Source organism: Triturus cristatus, chromosome 7 (assembly GCF_964204655.1).
Source record: "Triturus cristatus chromosome 7, aTriCri1.1, whole genome shotgun sequence".
Taxonomy (NCBI): Eukaryota; Metazoa; Chordata; class Amphibia; order Caudata; family Salamandridae; genus Triturus; species Triturus cristatus.
Window position 1 is genome coordinate 946,166,611 of NC_140590.1, and position 15,063 is coordinate 946,181,673.

At 41.3% G+C, this 15,063-nt stretch overlaps 1 protein-coding gene across 1 annotated transcript in view; it reads left to right on the top strand.

Annotated features, from left to right (window-relative positions):
- The first annotated feature begins 1,093 nt into the window (after nucleotides 1-1,093).
- Nucleotides 1,094-15,063, top strand: part of LOC146810896 (5-phosphohydroxy-L-lysine phospho-lyase-like) — a 250,027-nt gene continuing 236,057 nt past the window's right edge. Inside the window, exon 1 of the mRNA XM_085617945.1 lies at nucleotides 1,094-1,285. Within this exon, the coding sequence (XP_085474071.1) occupies nucleotides 1,221-1,285 (65 nt within the window). The 5' untranslated portion in view covers nucleotides 1,094-1,220. The remainder of the gene's footprint in view (nucleotides 1,286-15,063) is intronic.

Below are 15,063 nucleotides of genomic sequence, written 5' to 3' on the forward strand. Positions count from 1 at the left end.
TATTTAAAGCCATTATATTCACCTTTTCAATCCAATCAGGAACGCAAACATCACAAAAGCAACATAAATCATGCAAAATACTATTACCACATATACTATTCATTAATATGTATACAGATTTCAGTTATAAGAGTTATTAAGCAATGCAAATAGCAAATCCCATGTATAGTTTAAGAATTAGTAATGTTGTTTAATATACATGGAACACTCATTTAATAATATTAGAGTTAATAGATTATATAATTAGTATGTTCATGCAAGAATGGAGGAGGTATACAAAATGTTGCACTACCTGCTCCACAAACACACCCACACACACACACAAACCACACACACACCCACAACCACAAGCACACACTACAATCACACACACACAATAACACACACACATCCACAACCACACACAAACAATAACACACACACAACCACACACACACAACAGTTGCATAACTAAATACTTATAAGGTCCCTAAAGCGAGACCTATTGGCTAAGCCAATGCTTGTTATCTTATGTAACTAGCAACAATTGACAAAGCCAACAGTCCTGGTGCTACTTGTTTTATCATATATCTGGATGCACTGGCAAACAGCAAAATACCAGTATGGGCCGCACACTAAGCTAGGCACAGACTTTTAGCTTACTTGTTTTAAAGCCACGCCCTTAATTACATCGGCCACGTCCCTTTGAGAGGAGGTCACCTCCTACTTTTTTCATTCCACTTAAAAGCACTACCGCCACGGTATTTTATCATTAAACCGTTTTCAGGCCTCGTTATTTGCTGTAAGAATGGGTGCACTGTATATATTAACCAATGTGAAACAGCTAAGAGGGAGGTGCTTTTTTTAATAGAAAAAAATTATTAAATTTGTCGTTTAACCTTTTAGCTCGGTGGAGCAAGCTTTGAGGTGGAGGAACCTCAAGTAACAGCACTTTTGTTGGGAAAAAAAAGTCTAGTATCACCTGAATCGAGAATAGTGGCAAAAACTCGATTACTTTCTTGGAGTTACGGGGCAAGTTTGCCGTCAACACTTTCAATGCGCCCAAAACATTATGTGGGCTGGTCTTGTTTCAGACCTCTTCTTAAGGGCAGTCGTCCTTGTTTTGGGGGAGGTGGGGGGCAGTAATATATATGGGTGACGCTGAGTTTCACTTTTGAGTTAGCAAAGAAGCGCATTTGTGTGGTGTTTTTTTCCATTTTTGGGATTAAAGAAAATAAAGTATGTCTGTGAGCGAGGAGAAGTACTCTAAATCTGAGACGTTGGAGCTGCGTCGGAAACTCATTGGGTAGGTATTACAGCCTTTCCACAATATTACTGCATATATAGCCCCCTCTTCCTGTCTTCCGCCCAGTGCTGACCAGACACTTCATGCACAAGAATTGTTTATGTTTAAAGTCCATCCCGTTAGCGCTTCATTTTCAAGTGGCACATTCACAACAGATACTCAAAATGCAGCACACAAGAAAACGGATGCCTCGCCTTAGCCAGCGGTTTCTTATTTACTTTTCTCCCGGTTCAGAAAAGACTCTTGTCTGGAGGGATGTGTTTGTATGGCTCGTAAAATTAATTCACAAGTTGGTTGAATACATGGAACAATTATAGTTTTTCCATCTCAATAAAGGACCCTCGCGTTTATGGGTAATAAATAGTTCCTGGGGCAGCACAAGAACTGTAAATAGAAACATCCCCCGGCAATCCATCTATATATTTTTGCATCTCCTACAACCAAGTAAATCTTTAATATTTTCATTTGTTCTCACACCACTATACATATAATGCAAATCAAAAATGATAAAGAAATACTTGCCTATAGGAGATCCCGTTTTGCTTTCTGTGCCGCATATACGTTTGCTGGGAGACGCATGTATAGGAGTTGCCGGGGGATATGTTTCTAGTTACAATTATAGTTTGTATCATAGCTTGAACCAGTACCTAATTAAGATGTTCCCGTGTTTGTAAGTTTGTAAAAAAAAAAAAAAAATCCAGTTTCTTGTTGAGACTCTTCAAACTGTTTATGTAGCGCTAGAGTTAAAGTTGAAGCAAAATTTAACCTTCTTAGGTTTGAAGCTCCGATGACAATTTAAAGTGCAACCTAACTACCCTAAATCCTTGGGTCCTACATGTTTTCGCTAATCCTTCCCCAAAGCAGTTTCTATTGAATATGGAGTTCGGGGTGAACTTCTCACTTGTGCCCCGATCTAGAGTGCGCAAAAGTGCGTCGCGTGCCCTGAAGTCCGGTTGTGAAACTTGGTACCAATCAGGTAATTACTTTTTAGGTCGAGGGACCATCCGGTCTGCTGAAGGCAGAACCGGAAGTCCGGAGATCTTATGTTTCTGAGAGTGGCTCTTTAGCCCGCCTCTCTTTTTGGCTCTCCTCCATTGGCTGGCTTCCTAAACGGAGGCCAGCCATTGGAGGAGAGAGCCGTCCCTCCAAATAGGCTCCGTCTTTTTCAGATTCGGGGGCGTGTTCCGTGCTGTTCTATCCACTTTTTAGCCACACCCTTTTTAGAACAGCAGGAACACGCCCTCGAAGCCGAAAAAGTTTGGAAGAGCATCCCGAGGAGTTCTGCGGAAGTATAGCGGAAGGGACAAGCAAAAGGTTCCGGCGTCAGAGTAAAGGGTTCCGGTCGAAGTTCACCACCAGCGAGAGTCTTCTTGTAGAATCAGCCCAGAGAGCACGGGTAAAGTTTGTCAAAATATTCTTTCACCCTTCTGGAATGTCTGACAAACTCGACTGATTGATTGAATTGTATGTAATCTGTCATATATTTCTTTCACGAGCGTTACCTGCTACATTAGATTTTTTTTAGTCCTTCCTCTCTTTCAAGTGATTGGGGTGTGATTTGTTTTCCGTGCGGACCGCTATAGGGGTGCTGGCGTTCCTGACAGGAGTGTACACATCACTTCGTTTTTTTAGCATGAGCACGCAGCTAGCTATCTCACTGGACATAAACAGGATCAATATATTGTAGCTATTGGAGATCGTGAACATTTCTTGGTCTAGTCTCTCACGTTTGTATGGGCAACGGAGCATTGTGTATCTTCCGGTTAAGACTTGAGCAACACTCCCTCCATGTACTGCTCTGCTCCAGTGGGCGGTGCCTGATAACTCCGCGCGCACCAGACATAGAGAAAAGTGTCTGCGAGTGCCCATGCGATGCGACGGCCTTTGGCTGAGGCAGAGGGCGGAGCATGATTCGAGAAGAATCATAGAGTTAAGAGTAGGCGGCATCGAGATAGATTGTCTCCACAGGAGGAGCTGCAGGGGAATAGTGAGTAAGATGGCAGTAAGAGACCAGAGCCCTGAGTGATAGCCTGAGTGGGGCCTGTAGGTGAGTCACATTGAGTACAAGAGGGGGCGAGAAAGAACATTGCATATATCTCTGGGGTGTTAGAATCCTAGTTAACGCCGGGAGCTGGAAACCGTACATAATAATAAAGTAGACGTGCTGTTTGTTTGGGTTTATGTTTTCAGGGTGGCGCGGGTAGGTGGGGGGGATCAGTCTGTCTGGTTCCGTTGTATGTTTGTGTATAGTTGTTAAGGGTGGTCGTATCTATATTTCATAGGGTGCTGTCAGAAGTAGTATATATGTTCATTGTTTTGGTGATAGAGGGGATCATCTCCTATTACCATTGTATACTACTGGGTGAGATTGAGCCTAGAGGTCTAGATTATCTGTAAACTAATATGCAGGTCGGAGATGGATTCTCTGTCGTTGGGGTGCTAATAATGTGGAGTGAGTCTTGTATCTTTGCCTTGCGGGTTTCTTGTGTGTGGTTCTGTATTCTTCTCGAATGCTGTTCGCCTGGGAAGCTTGTTTCCCAGACACCCATTGTGTCATACAATAATGATAAAAAAATAATGAGCAATACCAATAGCTCTACCTATAATATTGCCGAGACCATTGCATTGTAAATGCTTGTTAAATAGTTTCAGTTCAAATAGTGCAAATTGTATTAGTTAAAATGAAGTTCAAATGAAAAATGTCAACACAATAAACATGGTCAAAATAGAATTAATTTTCATTGTCTTTGGATCTTGTTGGACATAGTGTAAATGTAAGTCTAAACGTTCCAAAGTAACTGCAGAAAACTGCGCTGAATTTACCAAAACAGTAATTTCTGTTCATTATCATTCTAGCTATCTTAGTGGCCACGAAGGACAGTCCTTTAGATTCTGTAGCTGTAAATACATGTACTCCGGACCAAAGTGCATTGCATGAACCCCCACACTCAGTTGACTGCGTATTCAGAGCTCACTTCCACGTGGAGTGTAAATATGTTTTTATCCACAGGTGATGAGCGCGTTTATCGATCTCTCTCTGCCATGTTTCCACTCAGTACAAAGCATCTTGATGCCTGTAAAATTCTGGTCTAACCTTTCAAACAGGGGTCACTTTAAGAATGAATGTAACGAGCTAATGCAGTGGTTCCCAAACTTTTCCAACCCACAGCTCCCTTGACCCATTGGCCATTGCCCCTGGCTCCCCACTGTTGGTTTTTTTGGAGCGTGGGGGGATGTAAGCCTGGCATCGGGAGTACTTGCATTTTTCTCCCAGAAAATAATTGGGATTAAGCTGATGGAGGTATTATAATCATAGACGCAGGGTGTTTCGTATTACTAAGGCGGCGCCTCTAAAAAAATATTCCTAGTTACACTTCTTTGCCCGTGCTTTTTTTGAGTACCCTCTCAAACTTTATTTATCCCACTTACAGTGCTAGATAGCACCTCATATGCATGTAGGACCCATTGCCAAAGTGTTACTGCGCTTAAGAATATTTGCATGCACTTCCATTTCTACCTATGTCTACCTATGTCTTACGTGCCAACACATCTGTCTCAGCAGGGTGATTCGCGATTTTTTAAACCAAATACAACTTTATTTTTTCTTTCTCCTCCCTAAAATTGCCTCCAAATCAGTGCAAGTAAGTTCAATTCCTCGTTTTTTTATTTTTTTCAAATGTCCTTCTTTCTTGCCTCTAAATGTAGCATTATGCCGTATATGGTATTTTGCTTCCCTGTGCTCAAGGAGAGAGTAGGCCTGTCTGGAAATGTGTGTGTACTGAAAAAAATGTGTACTGGAAGTACCTATAATTCAAGTACAAATGTCAATATTTAATAATACTTAGTGTGTTTAATAGACAGGACAACTGTACTTTCCTGATAAATTGCATCGGTGTAAAATTAATTTGGAAAAAAACAAAACTATTAACAAGTCTAACAAAATAAATCGGGCATCTTCCTCTTACTTTGGGAGTGTTGGAACATGGGGATCCAGTGAAATATGGAGGTCATCTCCCTCGACATGCCATCAATTAAGCACTACGTTTACACCATTAGGCATGCACTTACAAATCATCGACATCATGCGTTTAAGTCTAATTGGTTTAACTGAAGTCAACAGACCATTCAACATTGTATGCATTAAAGTGCTTGGTGCGCGTCTCCCCAGGCTAGGTTTTACGGCTCCCCGGGGAGCCAATTTGCACAGTTTGGGAACCCCTGAGCTAGTGACTATCCATTGGTGTTCTGGAAACTATTTTACACTCCTTTACATTCTCAGGGATACCATGTACTCTGTCATCCACCTCTCTGTTCTGTCTCACTAGCACCAGATGGATAAAAGGAGGTCTAGGAGGAAAAAGGGCGACTAAAAAGCTTGATAGGCCAGTGTGCCCTCTCCCACACCTCCCGTTGTGCAGCATCTTGGTGCATAGCGCCATTCTTAACCCAGGAGTGAGGGGAAGCTTAGGCAGAGGCAAACGCATAGTGCCTGAGATACACTATCATTATGGCTACCACTCATACTCAAAGCAAGATCAGCACTTTGAGCATGGCCCACGTTCTAAATGGACAAGCCCATTCCCAGCACCCACTTCATCATACAGGCAAAACCTAAATAGGTTCCTAGATGGTGTAATTGTACCTTTTTTAATGGCTTATTGCAAAAGCCTAAAAGTGTGAAGCACTGTACTGCTGCTATTTCCTAACTCGTTGTTACTTATTTCATCAACCTTAGAACGGTGGACACCTAATTTGGCCACAATGAGATTTGGACTTGCAACCTTCATTTTGCTTGCAGATTTCCAGAATATGTGTATTAATAAATCTGCTGGCCAATTGTATCGAGTGTTGAGATAGTTTGGTGCGTAAACACACACTACAGAGATATGGGTATATTCAGAAAATCATCACCAATCAACCACTAATGTAAAGACTAAAATTATAATTTTAAGTAGCAATGATCTTTGAGAATACAGACACACAAGGAAGCAGGCGTAAAGAGATTAACATATAAATACATTAAAGCAGGCTGCAAGTAAAGCCATAATAGAATTTCTATAATTGATATAGTTCACTGAATATACCCCACCTATCTTCATGCAAACGTCTTTATTGTTATGGGATGAGAGATTCTTTCATGTCTGGACAAGCTTTCTATGCCCATAATCCATTTTTATTCTTAGAGCAACTAATTACCAGTGGCTAAAATTATTTCCAGCATTCCATCCATCACTTTTTTGTATACTTTGGGGGTGTCGCCCTACATGGGATGTGTATGCCTAGACCTGCGTCTCATGCACTCCGCACTGGACCAAGCTGAACCCAGCTGATGAACCCATAATTAGGGAGAAACTGGTCCTAGGTTGCTTGTGTTCTGGTGCAGGCAGGACCTGGTTTGGCAATTCGGGCTGGACTGTTCCCATTGGAACTTTTAAGCCTGAATTGCATATAGCTGGGTCCAAACTGAGGTGACATGGTGTGCAGAATAACAATGGATTGGGATACGGCTCGAGTAATTGCCAGTGGCTGGGATTAATTCAAGCATTCCATCCATCGCTTTTTTGTATACTCTGATATGCAAGTATGCTTCCTTCCAGAGGAGGAAAAGCCAACCCCCTGCCCCAGGCACATTTGCAACCCAGGCAGGTGGGAAAATTAGGTAGTCAAGAGGCGTAATCCTCCAGAAGGCTAGTCTCACCTCTAGGGTGGGCTACCTGTTCTGTACAGCCAACAACGTTTTCTGCCATTTTAAAAAGTGGCAGAATAGAGATTTGTGGGTAGAAAAGGTGCCACACTCCTCAGAAAGTGGTCACCTCAGATGCGTATTAGCTGCTGGGGCTAGTAGCCTGTTGATTTCTAGCACCGACCCCTAACACCCCTAAATCTAGGATTTAGGAGACTCCTATGGCACCAGAATCTCAGATCTGATCAACTTGCAACTAAAGGACAAAGAAGAAACACTAGTCTGCGACGTCAGGACCTGCACAAACTGCGCCTGTGACAACCACCCTGCAACTGCATGACTGTGACTTGTCCTGGGCTAGAGACCTGTTCCAAAGGAAAGAGGAACCCCTATGCACGCCTAAGGCAACTCCAGAACTCCTTTGGATTAGAGATACTAGTCCCCTACAGCCTTCAGGCAAGAATCGCTCCCGAAACCATAGAATCAATTGCCATCGGGCCCGTCAAGGGAATCGCTCAAAGGTAAATGGTCTGGTGCATTGTGGGAAACATAATCCTGACCTCCAGCAAGTTTGGAGTTTCAGGCAGCTACCATTTGCATACGGACTCCAGGATGTCTAAGTGACCGAAGGCTGATCTTGTGGCACTGCCCAGGCTTATTGGTGGCCAGTATGCCTACCGCCGAGTTTGTTTGATGCTGTGCTTCAAGGGAACGCCGTAATATCTTCAACCTCACTCCTCCTTGGGTGTATTGTCAAAGGTTTGAATCCCCTTCCTCACCAGCACTGTCCTTGTTCTTCAGCAGTAGGGACAGCCAGGACAACTCTGCACCCAGGCCCTATGAGCCAGTTAAAAATCAACTGACTGTCTGAGTCTGGTCCTGGGACCTCTTCACCTTTGCACCCAGTGGTTTCCACGTAATTCAACCTGCAAGTGACCGGCTGCCACTAGTGTTTTTCCCCAATGACTTCAACGTTTAAGTTTTGCAAGAGTGAGGTGTACTGATTTGTTTTTCCTTTAAAAATCCATAACTCCAGTTATACTTATCTGATTGTGCTCGTTTTGGTGTCCAAAGTTATATAACAATCTGCTTTATTTTTATATATTGGTGTCACATTTCTTTTGAGTCTTTGCAATTACTTATCTCCATGTTGGTACTCTGAAATGCTTAACACATGTTCCTCTAGTAAAGCCTGACTGCTCTGTGCCATGCTACCAGGGCTGAGCTGGGGATTTATTATTGTGAATCCAAAGGAGCTATTTGGGTAACGTGAGAGTACTGCGTAGTAAAACCTAACCAGCCTCACTGCATAATACTCCACTTTCCTACACCGGCAAGCACTGACCAAAGAGAAGCAAGGAAATTAGAAATGATAAGTGGGGCTCTTATCTCTTTTGTTAGATTTTTTTCAAGTTAACAGAATGTCTCATAACCAACTGAGCTTGCAGTGTCTCAAGCAAGACCTAAAAAAGAGCAGACTCATTCAGCAAGTGGAAGCTCCTCAAATCAGAACACTCAGACGCCAACATTCTCCTGGGTGGGGCAAACACAAGAATATGGAGGAAAACGTGTCACATTAGCATTAACACTGCCAATGAGCGATCAGTGAATATTAAAATATTTATTTTTGGGTATGTGTTATGTATTGATGTTCTTTTAGCTGTGGTTACTTGCTGGTTTTATTTGTGTGAGGTCATAAGCATAGAATTTGGTATCGTAAGTTATAGTTGCATGGCTACTGTCTGAGTTATGGATTTCGGAGGCAACCATAACTTGCAAATGTCTTTTTAAAAAAAAAAATTTTTATTGATTTTATTTCAACAATCAGTCAAGCTTAAGCAATGTAAGAGAGCAAAGAAAAAAAATGTGAAGCATAATACATCAGATCCAATTGATAATTGGGTTCCAGATTTTCAAGCCAAACATTTTTTTCCTTATCCCCTTAAGTTTATACATAGCTATTTCAATATGATAGATATACAATAGTTTACATTGCCACTGATGAAAAGTTGGGGGTTCATTATCAATCCAGCGGGAGGTGATGCAGAACCGAAAAACAGACATACAAATAAAGAGAAATGCTTCTTCAGCCCTAGATCTTACCCCAGATTGGTCAGTTTGAATGCCAAAAATTACCAATTCGGGCGAAATTTTAACGAGAATACCTAAAGTATGATTAAGAAAATATTCAATATCAGCAATAAAGCGAGAAAGTTTGTTACATCTAAAAAACATATGAATAGAGTCCGCATCCTCCTCCGCACAACGAATACATCTTGAGTCCCCCCCAACCTTCCATTTAGCTGTCTTAACAGGGGAGTAATAGAGATCAAAAATAGACATAAAGTGTTGACTTTGAAGGGATCCATTAAAAAGTACTTTCATAGATATTTCAATTGATCTAGCCATATCAATATTTGATAAATCTAACTTCCTTTGCCACCTGTTCTCTACTAAAGAAAGGTCATCTTCAATTAAATTAGTTGTCATTTGATAGACTTGGCCAACTTTCTTTGTTTTCCTTATGGCCTCCAGTATCTTATTGGCATTCATACAGGAATGCTTTGACCTTTTGATGCTAGAGAGCTCCGAATCTGAAGATATTTAAAGAAATGATGTTGTAATAGGCCAAATTGGTTCTGCAGGGCAAAAAAATGAGGAGAGTTGGGAGTCTTGATATAAATCACCAAGAATCTGTATACCTAATGAAGACCAAACTCTTATAATTTGATCGTGAAACACAGATGGTAACGCAGGATTATTGAGCAGAGGAGAATAATAGCTAATTGAGCCCAGACCAAGAATTTTTCCCTTAAATTGTCGCCAGATTGCAGCACATGCTATAATAATCTTAAATTTAGTTTTTTTATAATAACTGGGTTCAATGATTTTGACTAAACATTGAAGGGCCATTTCACCTAATAAGAGTTCATAAACAGATGGATAGAGGAAATTTTCAGTAATGATATCTGGAAAAATAAGTATACCCATAGATCTTATAGAAATAAGCCAATAATACAGCCGGAAATTCGGGACTCCCCAGCCTCCTTTCAACCTAGGTAGGTAACACCATTTAAGCGCTCGACGGGAGCGACGATACCCCCACAGAAATCTAGAAATCATCCTATCAATTTTCGTAAAATAGAAGGTAGAAAACAAAAGAGGTATTGTTCGAAATAAGTATAAAAACTTAGGAAAAATTAGCATTTTAATTATATTGACTCGGCCATACAGGGAGAAATGTAGATTATTTAATCTCTCTAGAGTTTTATTAGAAGAGTTCAAAACAGGCTCAATATTCAATCGTACAATCTCATCAACCCTGGGAGATATAGTAATCCCTAGATATTGGGCCCGAACATCAAATACCAATTCATTAGGACGGCCAAAATCAGAATGAATTAGTTGAGTTTTAGCCACATTCAGCTTGTAGCCGGATAAGAGGCCAAATTCTCCTGCAAGAGAAATAATTTTAGGTAAAGCACGTCTTATATCTGTAGTGGTAACAGCTACGTCGTCTGCGTATGCAAAAACTTTGAATAAATTGGCATTAATTTGCACAGGCACAATATCCAGGGCGGAAGAGAGATTGCAAAGGTATGGTTCGAGGTATAAAGCAAACAAGAGAGGCGAACAAGGACAACCTTGTCTGGTCCCCCTTGTTATTATAAAACCCCTAGATAGAGAGTTAGTAATTCTAATGACAGCTTTAGGGTGAGTATATAAAGATTTTACAGCGTTGATGAATACATTGGGAAAGCCCATCCAGAGCATAACAGACCATAAAAACTCCCAGGAGACCCTGTCGAACGCTTTCTCAGCGTCCAACAGGGCCACCGCAGCTGGTGATTCAACAGTCTGAGCCCAATCTAATATGGCTATTATCTTTTTAACATGGTCAGTAGTATCTCTTTTCGCTATAAAACCAGCGTATCGGAGGCAAGATGGCGGCCGCTAGCGCAGCGGTGTGAGTTGTCTCCGCACCCTCCACACCCTGACCCGAGGAGAAATGGCGAAATGGCGCCTCGAAGGACTGACCGATTGATTTGTGGCTCTCTGCACGGCTAAAAGGGCTCAGGCTAAGTTTCACGAGTCTCTAATGCAAGAAAAACGTCATTCTACCTTCGCTGTATTCACTCTGCCGTCTGGGTTCTTTCTGGCTTGTGGTGCTCGGCTTGGCTGGCTGGCTCCCGTTCCTCGCTGACGCTGAAGCTGACGTTGAGCTGTATTCCCGCTGTCTGATACTTTGTATCATCGATTCTCGGATTGTTTCAAATTGTTTTAGACCGCCTTTGCTACATCTTGTCCAACTCCTATGCGGCTTCTTCTTTTGCAGCTCCCTTGGCTCCACTGCTTTGCCCGGTGTCCTCCACCCTGGTTTCGGTGGGTTAAACATCCGGTGTTCCACTTGGGTTTGCGGTCTTACATTATGCCGCCAAAAAGTGTTAATCCGTCGGCGAAACCCCCGAACACTCGGAGCGGCAAAAGCAATCATGCTCCAACTAACGAAACGGAGGAGCCTGAATCTGCTAATCCCTTACACGGGATTGCCAAAGCGGGTGAGTCAAAAAAACGGGGAGAGTCTTTCAGCAAGGGAGTCACTCAAACTATACCTGAACTCTTTGTGAAGCATACGGCTAAAAGTACCAACAAACAATCTTTTCAGACTACAACTATTTCTCCCACATCAGTTGAAAAAGAAAAAGAAGATAGCAATACTGCTATACATGTTAATGACAGCGCACTTAACCCTGATCCCGAATTAGCCATGATTTCAGCTCATGACTCTGTAACGATATCTGGCTCTCCAGCACACAGCGTTTTGGGACATGTAGTTTCTAATACCGTGAATACTTCTGGTGGCTCCGAAACCCTCCTGGAACCACTAAGTGATAATGTATACTCCTTTATCAATCCTATGAAACCCACAGAGTCATCAGCTTCAATCACTACTGAAAAATCTTCTCAAGATATCACCTTAGAACCTACGGAGACATTTTTTTCAATGTCTGATTTAACATCTGACGAAAGTTTTGATAAGGATTGGGCTGATTATCCTGAGGAAGGCAGTTTGGGTGATGAGACGGGGGCAAGCGAAACCTCTCCAGGTTCCGGTATAACTGTTAAGAAACACAGGATTAGGCGATCATCCACATACAGGAATAGATCTAATGGTCCCGAGGGTTCCCTTTCTGTACAGCCTGACCCATCAAACAAGCAAGTCATTTGCGAAGAACCTTCTTCTGACTCCTCTTCGGCGGTGACTCTTTCCATGATTTATCAAACAATGCTGGCTCATAGATCTGACACTAAAATGGAGATAGCCCGCACACAAGGGACTTGTCAAAACCAAAAAATGCTGTTCGTCGCTTTACTAAATTCTGCACGGATATAACCGTTAGAGTGTCAGAGGCCGAAACCAGGATTTCTTCTTTGGAAGATGAAGTTGCTACTCACAAAAAAGAACTTGTCCTGGTTAAGGCTCAACGGGATGATGTCAGCTCTAAGCTTGCTGAATTGGAAAACCACTCGAGGAGGAATAACTTACGTATCTTAGGAATCCCCGAGAATCTTGGGGGAACAGATACTCGAAAATTTATCTGTGATCTTTTTTCTTCTGCATTCCCGGAACTCACCGCTTGGGACTGGCCTCTAGTGATTGAACGTGCCCATCGGTTTCCATTTCAAAGTAAACCCAAGTCCAAAGATGGAGAATATCCAAGAGCTATTCTGGTTAGATTTAACAACTTTTTGGCCCGAGAAGCTATTTCTGATTTGGCCAGACCCAACAAAAAACGCTCTGCTAATGGCTGTTGCTTTTTTGCCAGGCCGGATTTTTGTCAATCAACTGTTACTAAGCGATGGCAGTTACGACAATTAATTGCTGGTTTTCAAGAAAAAGGCGCTACTGTCTACCTACAAAATCCAGCTAAACTCAAAGTTATTTTCAAGAATCAAACAAGATTTTTTGTTTCTGAAATTTTGGCCAAGGAATATTTGGACTCTATATAACTACATCTTAATTTTATCTTAGCACTGTTTTTGTGTATCTTTCTTTTTGCATTTTTCATGTTTATCATGTTTATTATGTACTAGGTTTTTTTTTTCTGGTTTTTTTTTTCAAATTGTCAATTTAATACTATCTGAGACGGATTTTTGGCTGGATTACTTGGACTTTTGAACTCTTCTTTTTTTTTTCTCTTTGGGTCTTTCGGGAGGGGAGCGGGATGGCACTCGCTGATCCCAGGGACTGGTTGTCCCTGTGCCTCATAAGGTGGGTTGGGGTGGGGGGATTGTGTTAGGGGAGGCTTTGCTCGGGTGGTGGGGGTGGTGGTGGTGGTGGGGGTGGGGGTGGTGGGGGTGTAATTCAACATCAGTCAGAGCTGAGCAAGATTGCTATATAGGACTTTTTTTGTTTATGGAGCCCAATTTAGATTTGTTACCTATCAATGCAGTATTTGGTAAAGTTTTGGAATGCCACTGTGTCTTATCTGATTTTCAATATCATAAGAAACTTTTTGTGTCAGAATATAACCTCCATAATTCCTTAATTTTTATATTGTCTTTTTTTACTTTTTTTAATGCAGAAGACAATTAAAATCTGTACACTTAATATCAATGGGCTTAATGACTCAAAAAAAGGGCTATGTTGATTAGAATGATTTATTTATTACAGATTGACATACTCTGTCTCCAAGAGACACATTTATCCTGGGAGAAAAAAGATTTGCTCAAGTTTCCTGGATTCGAATTGCTTATTGCTTCTAGGCAGACAGGCATTAAACGGGGTGTAGCCATACTTATGCGCCGGAATCTGGGCACAGTTATAAAAACTTCTGCCGATAGTTGGGGCGGATGGGCAAGGGCAGAACTCCTTGTCTCGCAATGTAGATTCTTACTTTATTCAATTTATGGCCCCAATCTTGATGATTCTGAATTATTTAACTACTTAAATCAAGAGTTAGCGCGTAACGATATTCCTATTATTTTCTGTGGGGATTTTATTATCCACTCTGATGCTGATTGCAATATTCGACAAAATTCAAGATATAGTGGTTCGAAACCACGGTCTTTTCAGGCGTTAAGATCTTTATTGTTAGATAATGCTCTATTCGATGCTTGGTATATGACTCATCCTAATGAGCCTGGTTTTACTTTTTTTTCTGCTCCACATATGAAGTGTGTTCGTATTGATTATTTTTTTTTATCCCAGTTTTTTTTGGATAAAATCGAGATTGAAGTCTCGCCCAGATTGTTATCTGATCATAATCCTCTCTGTCTAAAGCTTAGTCTGCCTTCAGTTGGTCAAACACAGAAATCAACCTGGACGTTCCAACGGAATTTACTTCTACAACCTGATTATGTTAAATTTATGTCTAATGTCATTCAGGAGTTTTTCAATTTAAATAACGACACGGCTTCAATTCCAATAGTATGGGATACGTTTAAATCAGTTGTACGGGGTGAGACTTTAAAATATGCTAACTTTCAACTAAAGAATAAGCGCAATAAATGTAAAAGTGATTGTAATCTGGTTTTGAATGCAGAGAAACGTCTTGCGGTGAATATTAAATTGAACCAAGATATAGAGGAAGCTCAACAAAATCTCTCGATTAAACGTAGCTTGGTGTATGCTCATATAGCTGATCATGTTGCCCTACAACACAACCAATATCGGACCGAAAGCTATGAACTCAGTGAGCAATCTGGGAAGGTCTTGGCCCAAAGATTACGTCAAAGATCCTCGGCTAATGAGATCTATAAAATTCAAGATCTTCATGGTGAGTTTAAAACTCCTAAAGCCGATATATTAGCAGCATTCAATGAATTTTATCAACAGCTATACCAGCAATCCGATATAGTGTCTGGCTTTGAGATTAATAATTTTCTTGATCAGATTAATGTTGCTAGAATGCCATCAGATTTTTTTGAATGTCTTAGTACCCCAATCACATGGGAAGAGATTGAACTAGCTATTAATGGTCTCGCGGTTGGAAAAGCTATGGGCCCGGATTCTATCCCTTTAGAATTCTATCTTAAATTTAAAGGAATCTTAAAGCTGGAGTTGATTAAGATTTTCCGCTCGGCTTTTATA